This window comes from Musa acuminata, chromosome BXJ2-6 (assembly GCF_036884655.1).
Source record: "Musa acuminata AAA Group cultivar baxijiao chromosome BXJ2-6, Cavendish_Baxijiao_AAA, whole genome shotgun sequence".
In the NCBI taxonomy this organism is placed as follows: Eukaryota; Viridiplantae; Streptophyta; class Magnoliopsida; order Zingiberales; family Musaceae; genus Musa; species Musa acuminata.
Window position 1 is genome coordinate 41,179,618 of NC_088343.1, and position 14,924 is coordinate 41,194,541.

Here is a 14,924-nt window from a genome sequence, read left to right on the forward strand (position 1 = left end):
ATGCTCCCTATCAACGTTCCTCTCCCCCATTCTCAACCCAATCTGAATTCTTTGTCGATACTCTCTATTATGGATGCTCATTACCCCCCTTGACGTTGTCCTATGAGGAAAAATAATAGAAAGAAAAAGGAGAAGAAGAGGAGATTGATAGTATTTAAGTCAATTTATAAATGGGTGGTCTAGAAATATTAAAAATACATGATTATAAAGGGTAAAGAGGAGATTGATTGTAAATAGCAATCTCCTAGAAATATATCAAAAAAATTTAAAATAAAATGGTAAATAGTAAAGAGGGAGTTGCAAATAGCATTCTACAATTACTATTGTTAGAAACTTAAATTTACATTAATACCCATTATGATACTAAAATAATTAGAGCTATTTTAGACACTTTAAATTTAATTTAATTTTATATTTTGTAACTCAAACAAATAAATGCATGATCAAGGTTATAAATTCTTAACCTAGATTTTCTAGTTGGACATTGAATGGGTTATTTTAGATACTCTATATTTTATATATATTTTGTAGCTCAAACATTAAATGCTTGATCTTCATTACACATCATTATAAGTTCTCATCCTAAAATTTCTAAACCTCGATTGGAACTAGATTATTAGTCATAAAGACCTTGGAGGTTTGGGAGCACAATTTGTGTCATAAGGATTATTAATATCCTCAACAATGGGAAGAAATTATGGGTTCAAGATCCAACTACCCTTGGAAATCCAATCAAAGATAGATCTTAGGTTAAGAGGGAACTTAACTGAAATCTTAGAGAGGATTAGAGGGGGAATATTAGAAACCTTATCAGTAATCACTACTCTGCTATTATTTGGAATGATCCTTCCTCACTTCACAGGGAAACAACTGCTGTGGGTACTGAGTTAGAGGGAGACAGTGGATGATGTATTACCTTCTTTCACTTGAGTGTCCTCTTAAGATGTAATGTAGCAGTAGTCCATGGCCATTCTTATCTGAAGGTGAAACAACACATGTGCCTCTCCTCTATCCACTGCATCCTTTTTATCTCCTACGGTGGTGAAATTGACTGCCTCGCTTATCCTTAAAAGATGGAGATGGAATTGGCCCCCACCATTTTTGTCTGGGAATCTGCATCCCAACTCTGTATCATCCTCATCAATAATGTCATTCACAAGAGACCATCCATCTCTCTCTCTCTCTCTCTCTCTCCTTTTGTTGCGAGGAAGAGAAGCACGGCAACAGAAGATCATCGCCTCTATATCATCATCATCAGCATCGTTTTGTCTTTTGCGGAGTAGATAGCATAGGTTCATCGATCACTCAGAAGTGGGGCCCGGAGGCTCACAAATAATGGGTGCGCAACTGAAGTGGGCCCCCTGATGATCTGGGCCCACCTGATGGGTGGCAGCAAGAAAGAGAGAGAGAGAGAGAGAGAGAAAAGAAAAGGCATCCCGAGATTTTTATTTTTAGTCTATTATTATTATTTTTGGGTGCACATCGATGGATGCCAGTCCTCCAAAGCAAGTCGTGCCCATTGGCCGCTTCCCTCTTGTTCTTCCATCAATAGTAGACTCCCCCACTGCATTTAACCCCCTCCCTCCCCCATTAACGTGACACTTCGATCTGCTGCACCCCACGAACCACATCCGCCCACGCCAGTCCACCAGCTTCTCAAAAAAATCGTCGTAACCCACCGTGGAATCCCAGCGTCGGCTGCGACTCTTATGCTGAACCCGAGAGGGACGAGACCGGTCGTCCACCCTACCAAAACCTCAAGCTCGCTGAGCCATCTGCAGCTCCACGCGCTCCCCACGATCACCGCCATGCCTCGCCTCTTCACGCTGCTCCTTTTCTCGCTGTCCTCCTTCCTTGGTGCAGACGTCGTCACCCTTGCCGCCACCAACTTGAGCGTGGGGTACTACTCCAAGACGTGCCCGGACGCGGAGCTCGTCGTGCGGGGAGCGATCCAGGCCGCCATGGCCCGCGAGCCCAGGAGCGGCGCGTCCGTCATGAGGCTGCAGTTCCATGACTGCTTTGTGAACGTAGGGTGCCGCGTGATTATGTGCTGGGACTTGCGTTTTCTGCTTCCTTAATCCTTATGGTTTGTGTCGCCGTCCCCAGGGCTGCGACGCGTCGGTGTTGCTCGACGCCACGCCCAACATGCCCGGCGAGAAGCAGGCGTTGTCCAACATCAACTCGCTCCGGTCTTTCGAGGTGATCGACGAGGTCAAGGCCGCGTTGGAGCGGAAGTGCCCGGGGGTCGTCTCCTGCGCTGATATCATCGTCATGGCTGCCAGGGACGCTGTCGTCCTGGTAACGACTATCAGTACACCACCCATTTCATCAAGCTATAAAGAAGAAGAAGAAGAATACTGGGATTAACAAATGTTTTCATGTGATGTACCGATTAACTTATTCCGATCTGTTCCTTTCTGCCTCGTACCAGAGTGGAGGACCCGAGTGGGATGTGCGACTGGGCCGCGAGGACAGCTTAACAGCAAGCCAAGAGGACTCCAACGATATCATGCCCAGTCCCAGAGCCAACGCAACTTCGCTCCTCAACCTCTTCAGCCAATTCAATCTCACTCCTGTCGACTTGGTTGCGCTCTCCGGCTCGCACTCCATCGGGAGAGGCCGCTGCTTCTCCATAGTCTTCAGACTCTACAATCAGTCCGGCACAGGCAGGCCTGACCCCAACATGGACCCAGAATACCGAGAGAAGCTGGATGAGCTGTGCCCGATAGGTGGCGACGGCAACGTGACCGGCGGCCTCGACGCCACGCCTACGGTGTTCGATAACCAGTACTTCAAAGACCTGGTGCAACTGAGGGGCTTCCTCAACTCGGATCAAACACTCTATTCTGGGTGCGAGAGGACCAAGCAAGTGGTCGAAAAGTTCAGCAAGGATCAAGGTGCCTTCTTTCGTGCCTTCGTCGACGGGATGATCAGGATGGGGGAGCTGCAGTCAGAACGAAGGGGCGAGATTCGGCGTAATTGTCGAGTGGTCAATGCTGGCTTGTCAGAATTCTGATGGGAGAAGACAGATTTTTGGACTCTGTGCTGCTTAGTATCTTATCTTTGTAATTATCATATCGAAATCCTTGTCCATAAAAAGAGTAAAGTTCGTCGGGGGGGCTCTCGATCTTTTCTTCTTGTTTGTTCCTCCTTCGACCTTTAAAGATCTTGACCAACCGGAAAATTTCCGGATGCGAACGAAGCCATTTACTGATCTACCATATTCGAAGAAATCCTGTTGGTGGCAGCACAAGCATCGAGCAGATCACAGAAGTTCATCAGCTGCTCGCGATGCTGATGGCCACATTGAAGGGAACCACTGGTGGAATCCATGCCAAAACGGAGAGGCACGAGAAGTGTGATGCACACAGCAACATCAAGTTGCCATCTGAGAGAAATGACAAATTATTCTGTATCGATATCTACTGCCATTGCTGATGGATCGGGAAGTGGGATGCTCAGAACCGCTACAATCCAAGAATTCATGGACTCTTATGCACACATTTATTGACATCACCCTGTTCTAAATATAGGACCTCATGCTGTAAATTGATATCTAATTTCTGGAAGCTTAAGACAAATCTGCAAGATGTATAGCTTCTCTTTCTTTAAGAGCAGCCTAGACAAGGACAAGTTTAGGAGAATTTTATGAGGTTTCTTAGGGTCTAACTTCCATCTCACAGAACCACAATTCTTGAGTTTTTTTTTCTTTCAATCAATATAATTAATTTCCATAGAAATTGAACAGTTCTACAGAATGGTCCAATTTGTGGCATGTGAAGGAATTCAACACTCATATGAGAATAATTAAGACCTATTAGTCTAAATATCTAGAATTGTGCACCTAATTATAAGTTCTTGTGCCCTGTGTCTTAAAAAATAACAGCGGGGTCCACCTAAACACATAAATATCATCCATTTGACTAATTATATATTGTCCCTTTAATTAGTTATCTTTATTATTTTGATCGATATAATTTTAAAAATTATATTGAGTTTTTTTTACTTATGAAATTTAAATATTTAATAATATTTATCTTATGTCATCGATTCTATTAACAAAAATATCGTAAGGTTTACCACTAAGCATGTGTTAACTTTGTCGCACTTCAATTTATCATTGAACACATGTGATATTTCCGTAAGCAAAATCAATGATGAGGTAATAAAAAATAAGATTAATGTTTTACTTTGGTAAATATAGAAATCTCAATGTAATTTACTTTTGAAATGCTATCTGATTACAGGAGATAATATGAAATAAGTTGAATATATCAATTAACTTAATTAGTAAAGATATTAACAGTTTATCAGAAGGTTTAAATTCAAAATTTACTTTTATTATTTATTTTAACTATTTGGAATTAGGGTTTACATGCAACCCAAAATTTACTGGGTGTGTAGACACGAAAAGAAGAAAGAATATGTTTGACTACTAGAAAAAGGAAGTCAAGAATATGTTTGGATCATCTACTGTGATGCATGAATGAATAATGAGCCTATAAGTGGTTCAAATGGTTAAAATATTCTCATCTGATTTCATATCTATCACACGCAGGATAAGAACGAAGAGGAACGAGACTTGAAACCCTAGGAGGTCCGAAGAAAGAACCACAAGCTCAGCCAAGTTTGCACGTCCACGCATGTTTCTGATGACAGATCTACAGGTGATTCAGTGTGTTCGGAGGAGGAGGGATGGATAGTATGGGCGAAATTGTCAACGTCTTATGCAAGCTGTGTGTACCATGTTTGACCGAGAAAGTAGTCAACGAGCAGCTGGACATGTAATTTATGTACTTGGAATTGTTTTCTTTTATGTTCAAATGTGGATACTAAAAACATTAGCATACATGTTAGATAACCATAACAAGATCTGAATACTAAAATCTTATATGTATGGTGTAGGTTGTACAATCTGGATTGTTTTTTCTACAAAAAAAACATTAAATAACAAAGGTGATACTCATAATACGATCTAATCGAAAAATATATTATGATTCTTATATGAATATATTTTTAATGAAAAAAATAAGTGGTGGAAACAAGATTTGAACTATGAGCCTTGCAATATTATCAACTAAACTAGCTAGCATCATCAATATCTAATTTAGTTATATGTTAACATGATATAAAATTCAAATTGGATAAAAGATTTGTCATACCTATAATTTTTTCGATGCGACGAAAAATGTATCAAATGTTTCATTAGTAGGTAAACCATATTTAGGTTTGATGTTACTCACTCCTTACACCATAGAGAGGCAGAGAATCATTTGGACTAAATCATATCGCTATAAACTTATAATTTATCCATATTAAATAAAAAAAATTCTGTTCCTTACTTCCATCAAAATTTTGGCATTAACTTTCGACCATTTCTGTAGTCGAAGCAAAGGAAGAGACAAAAATCTCTCCCACTTTCCAATAATTTAAATACTTCATGCTCATATCCCACCAAATAGATTTCTTGGTTGCCAAAACTTATCGACCATTTTGCAATATAAAGTATGAAATCAAACAGCTCGACCATTTTGCAATATAAAGTATGAAATCAAACAGCTCGAAACTCGACGCATAGAACTCGATGAAGTCATATGTCAAAAGTGTCAATTAAATATGACAAAGTACTCATTAGAAATGACATATTAGTATGAAGGTATGTCGTACTTTGTACTGTAACACTGTTATAGTATGAAAAAAATAAAAAAAATATTCAGTATGTCTTGATGTACCGCCTGATACACTGGTATCATATCGTACCGAGTTCGGATCGAAATATCGATACGGTACGATACAACGAACCTTGATTAGCATGATGTTCAAAGGAAATATTTTTTTATTAAATCACTTAATATTTTGTAATTGATGATAAAAACAACTACAGAAATAACAATATATAAAGCAACATTTATGTTTTCATTCAATACTTACTATATTCCTTCCTTTTTTTTTATAAAATGATAAGGGATGAAAAATAAAATTTGATCGGAAGATCTTGCTATCAATAACGAAAGCCTCAATCAACTAGTTCACATCTTCAAATGAGTCACCATCAATCCATTATTTTATTTGCCAATTTATCACCACTTAATCTAGTCTTTTACACCATCACTAAACTAATATTTTAAATATAACTTTATCAGATAAGATTCTCACCCATAACCTTTGGTACATGGGTGTAGTATACCACTATCGATTGATATTTTTGGTGCAAATATTTTCAAATAGGGTTTTCAACTCTTAATTTTTTTATTACTCTGATGCACCATCATCAAATCAATATTTTAAGTATAAAATTTATTTGATAAATTTGTTTAGGTTTCTTATGTCAGTTATAAAGAAACCTCAATAATGTTATTTATTGTAGTTGAAATACTCATATTACTATAAAGGAAATATAACATTAAAAGGCATGATGAATGACTTTCTTTACCTTAACTCAATTATCTCATAAAGCTAAATTACACTTAAACATGGTCTAACCTCTTTAAGTTGACTATTTCCTTAAGTAGATTATATCATCAATATAGTCACACTCTTAGGCTAGTTTATATTCTTGAAGATGATTCAATCCTTAAGTTAATCGTATCCTCAAAACAACTACATCTTTTAAAATGATTATATCCTTCGTCGTATCCTCAAAATGACTATATTACTCAACAAGAATATTTCTTTAAATTAATCTTAATCTTATTTTAAGAAAATCATATCATTCAAAATGGTCAAAGTCAATCATGTCTTGAAGAAGGTCATATCCTTTAAAGTTGGTCATATCTTTAATTTTATCATATCCTTCAATATGATTTTATCCTAATTTGATCATCTTCAAGTTGGTCATGCCCTCATGTAGGTATCCTTAAGATTACCACATCCCCAAGTTGTGGCATGCCTAAGTTGGTCACACCTAGAACAACTCTCTTTAGGTAAAAGAAAAGCCCAATCCACTCTCATAAAAATTATCTAATCCATTCTTCTCAATAAAAAATACCCAAAAATGCTTGCCCACTCTCAAAATGCATGATACCAAGTGAAAAGGCCAACACTCTTAATGTCTTTTAATTAGAAAAAAATGTAAGACATTCATCTTTAGCATGATGCATCCATGTAGGAAAACAAAAAATTTAAAATATTTAAATGACAAATAAATCCTTCTTGTGTGACATCTACATAAACATAAGCATCAAATTATCTAACACACCCAAAATATCCCTTTATGCAAGTTGTATCTAATCAAGATAAAAAGCATGGATCCGACAATATTGATGAGACAAGAAATTTCTTTTACATGATGCATCACCATGTAATAACGCAGAAAATTATTATCAAGGTCTCAAGATAGAAATTGTAATAAGCCATTATGAAGCTTACTTAGCTTAAATATGATAAAGTATCGATTAGGCGTTGTGTAGAGAGTAGATGTATAAGATGGTAAGAAGTTGATCCTCCATATTATCTCCTTCTATTGTCCGAGATTGATATATATATATATATATATATATATTGTGGCTCGGGTATGCGGGTTAACGGATCCGTCGGACATCTTCGCGTTTGGCCCCACCGTATGCAAAGCCGCATGTTTGAATCCCGCGAATTCTTCGTGTCCCGGCATGTCTTACGGAAGACACGACTCTGGTATTGGCGGACACTCGGAAAGGACGTCATCCTGACACTAGGAAACCACGCCACGTGTCCTCGTTAGCGCGTCGTGCACCGGTGCTCGCTTCGCCACCGCCGTCTTCGACGGCGTCTCGAACCATGCTCGGGCCAACCAACAAGGATGCTTTTCTCCACGGGCCGTGGGTTCACCCGTTTACGTACCTGCCATCTAATCGAATAAAAGCACGAAGCTTTCTGTCACCCATGTGGATGACCACCTCCAATCACCAGGCAGGTATCCGAGTGGCTATTTGACTTGTTGCCTCTTTAAGATAGGATCTGGTCGCACGTGAGTGCCGCGTGGTCTCGAGCAATCTCGGTTCTTCTCTTCTCCCTTATCCCTCCTGCGTCCTCTCCCCCACTCCCTATAAATATAAAGGACATTACGCTCATGCCATTATGATCCTCACAGCTCCTTCTTGATTCGTGCGTTCTTCATCATCCACGCGCTGCCGTCTTACCTGCCGGCATTTGGATCGAACCAGGCAGCGGCGCGGCCCCCTAAAAGAGGTATTATCCCTTTTTTGGTCTGACGTCGCGCGTTGGAAGGGCTGGAGATGTTTAGATCCTTGATTTTAGGAGTTTTGTTCTTGATTTCGTGGAATTTGATGGATTTTGAATGGATTGTGGAGCCAGACTTGACAATTTGGTTTCCAGGACGAGGTAAACGTCGGGATGGCTTCTCTCGCTTCTTCTTCTGTCGTTGGACTCCGTCGCCCTCAGTAAGATCTGCTCCTCTCTCTCCTCTTTTTGCGCTCTCTGAACTGTTTATGTTTTTTGGTCTATTAATCCATCATCTTTCAAGTATTGTTTGAATTATCAATAAATTCCATGAAAGGGGGAAAGAAGAAAATTCTTCTCCAATATTTCTAGGTTGCCAATGAAAGAAGGCGATTCATGGACGATGAAGTTTAGAAGATGGAAAGCTTTTGCAATGATATAATTTTGACCAATCACTAATGCTGTTGCCAGCAGCTTTCCGTTAATCTCTTTTAACAACATATCTACCACTATCAATTATACTGGGTTAGTCTTAACCCGATTCTTTGGGAAGAGATTAAAGCATATGGACAAAGTAGTAAGAATCTTTTAGTTCTGATTTATGAAAGCAACTTAATGTTTGCTGCTCTTGCATGTGTAGTAATTTTTTTGGCTTCTTGTAACTTTGCACTTTATATCCAGCTAGCGGACAATGCTAGGGGATCCTTGTGAAAGGTAAAATCTTTGGTTATAAAATAGAGTCATAGGTGATGTATGTATATCTCGAATTCATGATATTAAGCATAATCTATTGTGTCTGATCAAACATTTCTTTCAAGTTTTATAATATTAGAATATTATAAAACTTCATGATTCCTAAAGCATATTCTAGAACAATCGCTACTTCATGATTCCTAAATCATATTCTTTGACTTTCACTATCTTTTCACTTTGCACTATCTGTATTTAACTTAATTATCTGGTCCGAGTATTGATTTGGTAAAAAAACAATGAATAATTCATTATAAGACACATTAATGGTCTAGGCCAGCTTCTATGCATACCTCTCATTGTGTTGACTCCAGTTGCTGTGGGTACAAACAGACAGTGAAGCACCTCTCTCTCTTCTCAAAAAAAGAAAAAATGTGTAGCAGAAATCACAAAACAACAAGATAATTGGTAGGTTGGAGATTGTAATAATATATGCAGTCCAAGTGCAAAATCAGTTGCGCTACCTGGATTCTCTTTTTTGGAGTTCTTTATTGAAATTCTTATATGGAATAGAAAAATTGTAGGTCAATTTCATGAAGCAAAACAATGAGCTTACTTCAATTGTGGAACACTATTCTTTATTTTGTTTCTTGACTGTTAACAGGGTTCATTTCTTTTCAAGAGGATTCATCTCTTTTAAAGGGCTGTGTTATAAAGCATTTGTGGTAAATCAGAGGATTTCGAATTTTACATCAACTGGTTTCGGGAAAGCTGTATGTTTTTCTTTAAAAGAAGATGATAGATTTATAGCTGTACCAAGGTCAAGTGAAAGTGATATTCTACTAGGAGAAAGTGCTGTCGTGGAACAGGATAATGCAACTGTTAATTCTATGGTTCAAGCAGATGCAGTAGCCCTTGGAACAATGACAGCCGATATGACTTCAGTTCCTGATGACTTTTCTATTGACAATGATGAGAACGATTTAGATTGTCCTACAGAAGGGTTCTCCTGTATCTCAGAGGCCATCAAGGACATCCGTCAAGGCAAGGTTTGTTTTGATTGATCATATTGATCTTTTTTCTCTTAATTCATTTGATTAATTTCTTTCCCTTATGTTCCATGTTTTTGCAGTTTGTGATTGTAGTCGATGATGAAGACAGAGAAAATGAGGGAGATCTTATAATGGCTGCATCTTTGGTAACGCCAGAGGCCATGGCTTTTGTAGTCAAGCATGGGACGGGAATTGTATGTGTGAGCATGAAAGCAGAAGACCTTGAAAGGTTAGAGCTTCCTCTCATGGTGTCAAATAAAGAAAATGAGGAGAAACTGTGCACAGCATTCACGGTCTCAGTGGTATGTTTCTTATCTTTGTTTTGATAGTTAATGGTTCTTCTCAGCAGTAAGGATCAAATAATGATAAGAAGGGACATCTTGCAAAAACAAATATCAATTAGAGCTTGTTACGAGGACATCTTATAATATTATGATAACCTCCAGCTTTAGTCTCTTAATAACTAAATATAAGGGAGGCTTATTGACTGCCTCTGACATATATAATAATTGAAGGAGTCAGATACACCTCTCATTTGAAAACTAAGGATAAAGTATATTGGTTTTAAAAGTTTGAAGCATTCCCTGCTCTTGATCTGTCTAGTTGGCAAGTTGCGGCATCATTACTCTGTCTAGATCGCAGCATAAAACTTGTAGTATTGTCCTTCAGTTTTGTTTTCAAAATATATGAAGTGCATCTGGTTTTCTATTGTTCCAATTGATTGTTTATCTTTTCTCATTCAACCAGTGTTCTGTATAGCTAAAAGCCTGATTCAGGTTTCTGAAGTATCTGTCTGGTTGGTTAATAGGTTATATTCATACTTTAAACATTTAATTCCTGCTGTCAACTACTTTTTATTTGCTTATATTGGTTGGCTCTTGATATATAAGTTCCAGTTACGTATGATTTTTGTTTTGGTTCATTACAATTATAATGTTTGTATAACTTGTTGTCTTCAGGATGCCAAACATGGTACAACCACTGGTGTGTCTGCTAGAGATAGAGCACAGACGGTTATGATGCTTGCGTCACCTGATTCAAAGCCTGCAGACTTTAATCGTCCTGGCCATATTTTTCCATTGAAGTACAGGGAGGGTGGTGTTTTAAAAAGAGCTGGACATACGGAAGCATCAGTTGACCTGGCTATTCTGGCTGGATTACCCCCTGTTGGAGTTCTATGTGAGATCGTTGATGATGATGATGGTTCCATGGCTCGGTTACCAAAGCTACGTGAATTTGCCAAGGAGGAGAATTTAAAAATAATCTCAATTGCAGATTTGATCAGGTATGATACCTGCTTATCTCTTATAAGATATCACTAACCATGGGAGTTGCACTTTATTGTGAATACACAAACAGCAAAGATAAATGTACTTAATTTTAGGTCAATGTTGGTAAGAAACTGACATTTTAGGTCCATGCTATGAGGGCACAAACCTTACGAAACCATGCTGTGTATTATGAACCATCATAGACAAATGTGCATGTTAATATGCCCACTCTTTATATGCACCAATTCTTTTGTCTGTCGAGCAGTTCAAACTTGTATAGTCTATACATGTTTCTATTTGCTGCTGTTTTCTAAATTATGAAATTAGCTTTAAATTATAAATGCTTTCGATAAGTAAGTATAGAAAATAACTTTGAGCATTTATTTGTCAACCTTTCTGTTTATCATTTGCTTGTTCCAAATGGATTCTAGTAAATACTAGGTACTTCTTGCTGTGCCTTACCATTTTTCTGTTCCTTGTAGCACATATGCTAGGCCTGTACATGGCCATTTTTGTTGCTTACATGGCATGCAATCAACATTTGGCAATATATGCGGCTCTATATCGTTCAGTACTTCACTTGCATTATGCACTGCAATGTGCAGCATATTGTGGTCAAATCTTTGAGCCCTTTTCTGTTAAATTGTACAATGGGCATGTTATGCATTAATGATATATTTTACTAGTTCGGTATACTTCAAATCTGTGACTGGCACTTAAATCTTAATTTCTTCCCATGCTAAATTACTTGACTGGATCTGTCTTGAGATATCCCTTGCACTTATCCATTTTGTTTTTTATTCATTTTTTCATTACTTTCTTTTTGATAAATAGGATTCATAGGCAATATACATCATATTCATTACTTAGTATACTTACCCAATTTTACCTTGCCTGGTTCCAACTGTTCTCTTCTTTATCATACTTTCAATCTTTTTGCTTATGTGTCATTCAACAATTTTCCCATCCTCCTTTAGGGATCCCTAATCTTGCTTCTTATCCTTCGAAGGACATTGTGTTAAAAAAAAATTGAATCTAGATATGTCTTGAAAAGGAACTATTTATTTGATGAGCAATTTTTTCCCTTTATTCCAAAAAAAAAATTTATTGTTGAACAAGTAAATACCAAATTATGGCATATACTGTCAGAAAATGAAAACATGAATACAAATTACAAGCCTCAATGCATACAAATTACAAGTAGTCACAATGTCCCATTATCTGGAATCAACTACATGGATTTTTTCCTGAAATTTAGCTTTGACAAGACAATATCTCTAGTTAAATTTCTTTTTATTATTTCCTCTAAAGTTTTCTTTGGTCTCTCCATCTCTCCTCACACCACTAATACAAATTAACTCCATTTGTTGTATTATAGCATCAATATATCTTTAAAATATTTGGTTTGATTGAATTTGTCTGATCATAGCATCAACACATGTATTTGTATGTTCCATAAAAAAATTATCATAGATGACAAGCTAAAATCAGTAAAAATAATTTACTTTGTCATGTGTTTAGTATTTTCTGAGAATCATTTTCAATCTGGTTTAGATATACATACTTGTTGGTCACCTATTTGTTCTGACTCTAGTTGCTTCAATATTCTTTGTTGTTTGCCTTTTCCCATGGATTGAATTTTGTGGTAATTTTGAGTTCTGACCATTAGATAATATGACAGATATAGGAGGAAAAGAGATAAGTTAGTTGACCGTGCTTCCATTGCACGGTTACCCTTAAAGTGGGGTTCTGTTCAGGCCTACTGCTATCGATCATTGCTTGACGGAATGGAGCATATTGCCATGGTTAAAGTAAGTGTCATTTTCAATATAATTTTAGCAACACTTTTGTTTCTGTTGCTATTCGTGCTACTTCTCGAAATATTAAAATGGAATATATTTGGAGCTGAACGTTTTAAATCTTCAGACGATACTGAATGATCATTTGCTCATCTTTTTGGTGCCTATGTTTCACTATTTGTCCAAACATGTTACATTTTTCAAACTTTATTGTGTTATTTAAATACTTCAAATCCAATTTAAACAGGGAGATATTGGGGATGGCCAGGATATCCTGGTAAGAGTCCATTCTGAGTGCCTCACTGGCGACATATTTGGATCTTCTAGATGTGACTGTGGCAGTCAACTTTCATTGGCTATGGAAATGATTGAAAATGCTGGCAGAGGTGTGTTGGTTTACCTTCGTGGACATGAAGGAAGGGGCATCGGTCTTGGTCACAAGCTTCGTGCTTACAACCTACAGGATGACGGGCGCGACACAGTGGAAGCTAATGAGGAGCTCGGATTGCCTGTAGATTCACGAGAATATGGCATAGGCGCACAGGTAAAACATAGAATATATGCCAAGTTTCTAGCGTGATACTTTTATTGATGGTAACATGGATCATAAACAATCTGTAATAGTCAGGGCTTAGAAGCTTCATTACATGTCCTCCGAATTTTTAAACAAGTACTACATAAGTGCATACCCCATACTTTTGAGATCTATGGAGTGCTTCTGAAATTCACATCATTTACTCGTTTACTATAATGGTGTTTGTCATATTACCACCTTGGTGTACTATCTAATATTTGACAGTATGGTTGATGACCTTGTTTTCATTTTTGGTACACCTAAAAAGCAGCATTTTCTTCCTATTCTTGCTTACATTATGAATGCCTTTTTAATTTTTACTTCTATTGTCTGCCATGTCTAGTGAATGTGTTCTGAAATATCTTATATATGAAAGGTTACTCTCTAATTCTACATGCCTTCCGTCATTCCTATCTTTTACCTATGAACATTTAGACTAGTACCTAATGTTTTGCATCTATTTGTTCAGTATTTTCTAAAGGAATTCCATTGTAGCAACATATGCATATTTTATATGGCTGATTTTGTCTGAGGCCTGGCTGTACTAATGGCAATCTGTCATCAAGCTCCACATTGATTTCTGCTGTGTAAGCTTCACTTATGGATTTGACATTCAAGTTGTCTATCAAGAGGATTTGCTTTATACACTCATTTTATCGAAGATCCACTTAAACATCGACCTGCATAAGTATATCAAATGTCTTTTTTTTTGTCAACTTCTCTTCCTTTTGATGTAGTCATATTACCCTTTTAAAACCTTGTCACCTATAATTACTAAAAAAATATGACATAATTGTGAGTGTTCGTCTGAGTGTCTGAAAAAGTTGGATTTTGAAACACTTGTCATCCATGACTAACTTATTCTTTTTGTGCAGATATTACGAGACCTAGGTGTTCGAACAATGAAACTGATGACTAACAATCCTGCCAAGTATGGTGGACTGAAAGGCTATGGATTGAGCATCGTCGGTAGGGTTCCCTTGCTAACTCCAATCACAAAGGAGAATATAAGATACTTGGAGACAAAAAGAACAAAAATGGGTCATATATATGGATCGGAATTCAATGGTAATCTTACTAGTTTCATCATAGGTAATGTAACCAACGAATCGGATCCGGCTTCTTAATATGCATTTGTCGCACGAGAAGTTGAAATAATTATGCTTAACCAGCATAATTGTGGTGATTGTTTCCTGATATTACTGTCTTGTTATGTTTGGAGTTGCAGGTGTTGACTCGAGATAATTTGCAACCTTATTGAACTGAGTTGTTCTTAATAAATCCGTCATTGAGTCATGCAGTTGTTTGCAACCTAAGCTACTGTTTCGGTCATAGCGTGTTATTAATGTGAAATCCTCTCTTCTTCATTTTCAATGTATTC

At 37.4% G+C, this 14,924-nt stretch overlaps 2 protein-coding genes across 3 annotated transcripts; both read left to right on the forward strand.

The window, feature by feature from the left end:
• Positions 1–1,608: 1,608 nt before the first annotated feature.
• On the forward strand, positions 1,609–3,138 carry LOC103989491 (peroxidase 17). Its single transcript, XM_009408350.3, has 3 exons — positions 1,609–2,027; positions 2,107–2,298; positions 2,432–3,138. Exons 1-3 carry the CDS (start codon positions 1,710–1,712, stop codon positions 3,014–3,016), a joined length of 1,095 nt encoding a protein of 364 aa, XP_009406625.2. The 5' UTR covers positions 1,609–1,709; the 3' UTR covers positions 3,017–3,138.
• Positions 3,139–8,015: 4,877 nt separating this feature from the next.
• Positions 8,016–14,910, forward strand: LOC135581301 (probable bifunctional riboflavin biosynthesis protein RIBA 1, chloroplastic). 2 transcript variants are annotated; one of them, XM_065114426.1, is made up of 8 exons: positions 8,016–8,166; positions 8,314–8,378; positions 9,512–9,896; positions 9,980–10,201; positions 10,859–11,184; positions 12,852–12,981; positions 13,217–13,513; positions 14,419–14,910. In XM_065114426.1, exons 2-8 carry the CDS (start codon positions 8,332–8,334, stop codon positions 14,668–14,670), a joined length of 1,659 nt encoding a protein of 552 aa, XP_064970498.1. In that variant the 5' UTR covers positions 8,016–8,166; positions 8,314–8,331; the 3' UTR covers positions 14,671–14,910. The 2 variants fall into 2 exon arrangements, with proteins under 2 accessions (XP_064970498.1, XP_064970499.1); XM_065114427.1 differs by having other exon boundaries at positions 8,027–8,166; positions 8,293–8,378.
• The last annotated feature ends 14 nt before the right edge of the window (positions 14,911–14,924 follow it).

Bases quoted from the DNA above. Each gene is read 5' to 3' on its own strand.
- LOC103989491 (XM_009408350.3), top strand. From the start codon at position 1,710: ATGCTGAACCCGAGAGGGACGAGACCGGTCGTCCACCCTACCAAAACC. The intron at 2,028-2,106 runs GTAGGGTGCCGC...CGCCGTCCCCAG, and splicing joins TCCATGACTGCTTTGTGAAC to GGCTGCGACGCGTCGGTGTT. The intron at 2,299-2,431 runs GTAACGACTATC...GCCTCGTACCAG, and splicing joins CCAGGGACGCTGTCGTCCTG to AGTGGAGGACCCGAGTGGGA.
- LOC135581301 (XM_065114426.1), top strand. From the start codon at position 8,332: ATGGCTTCTCTCGCTTCTTCTTCTGTCGTTGGACTCCGTCGCCCTCA. The intron at 9,897-9,979 runs GTTTGTTTTGAT...ATGTTTTTGCAG, and splicing joins AGGACATCCGTCAAGGCAAG to TTTGTGATTGTAGTCGATGA. The intron at 13,514-14,418 runs GTAAAACATAGA...CTTTTTGTGCAG, and splicing joins AATATGGCATAGGCGCACAG to ATATTACGAGACCTAGGTGT.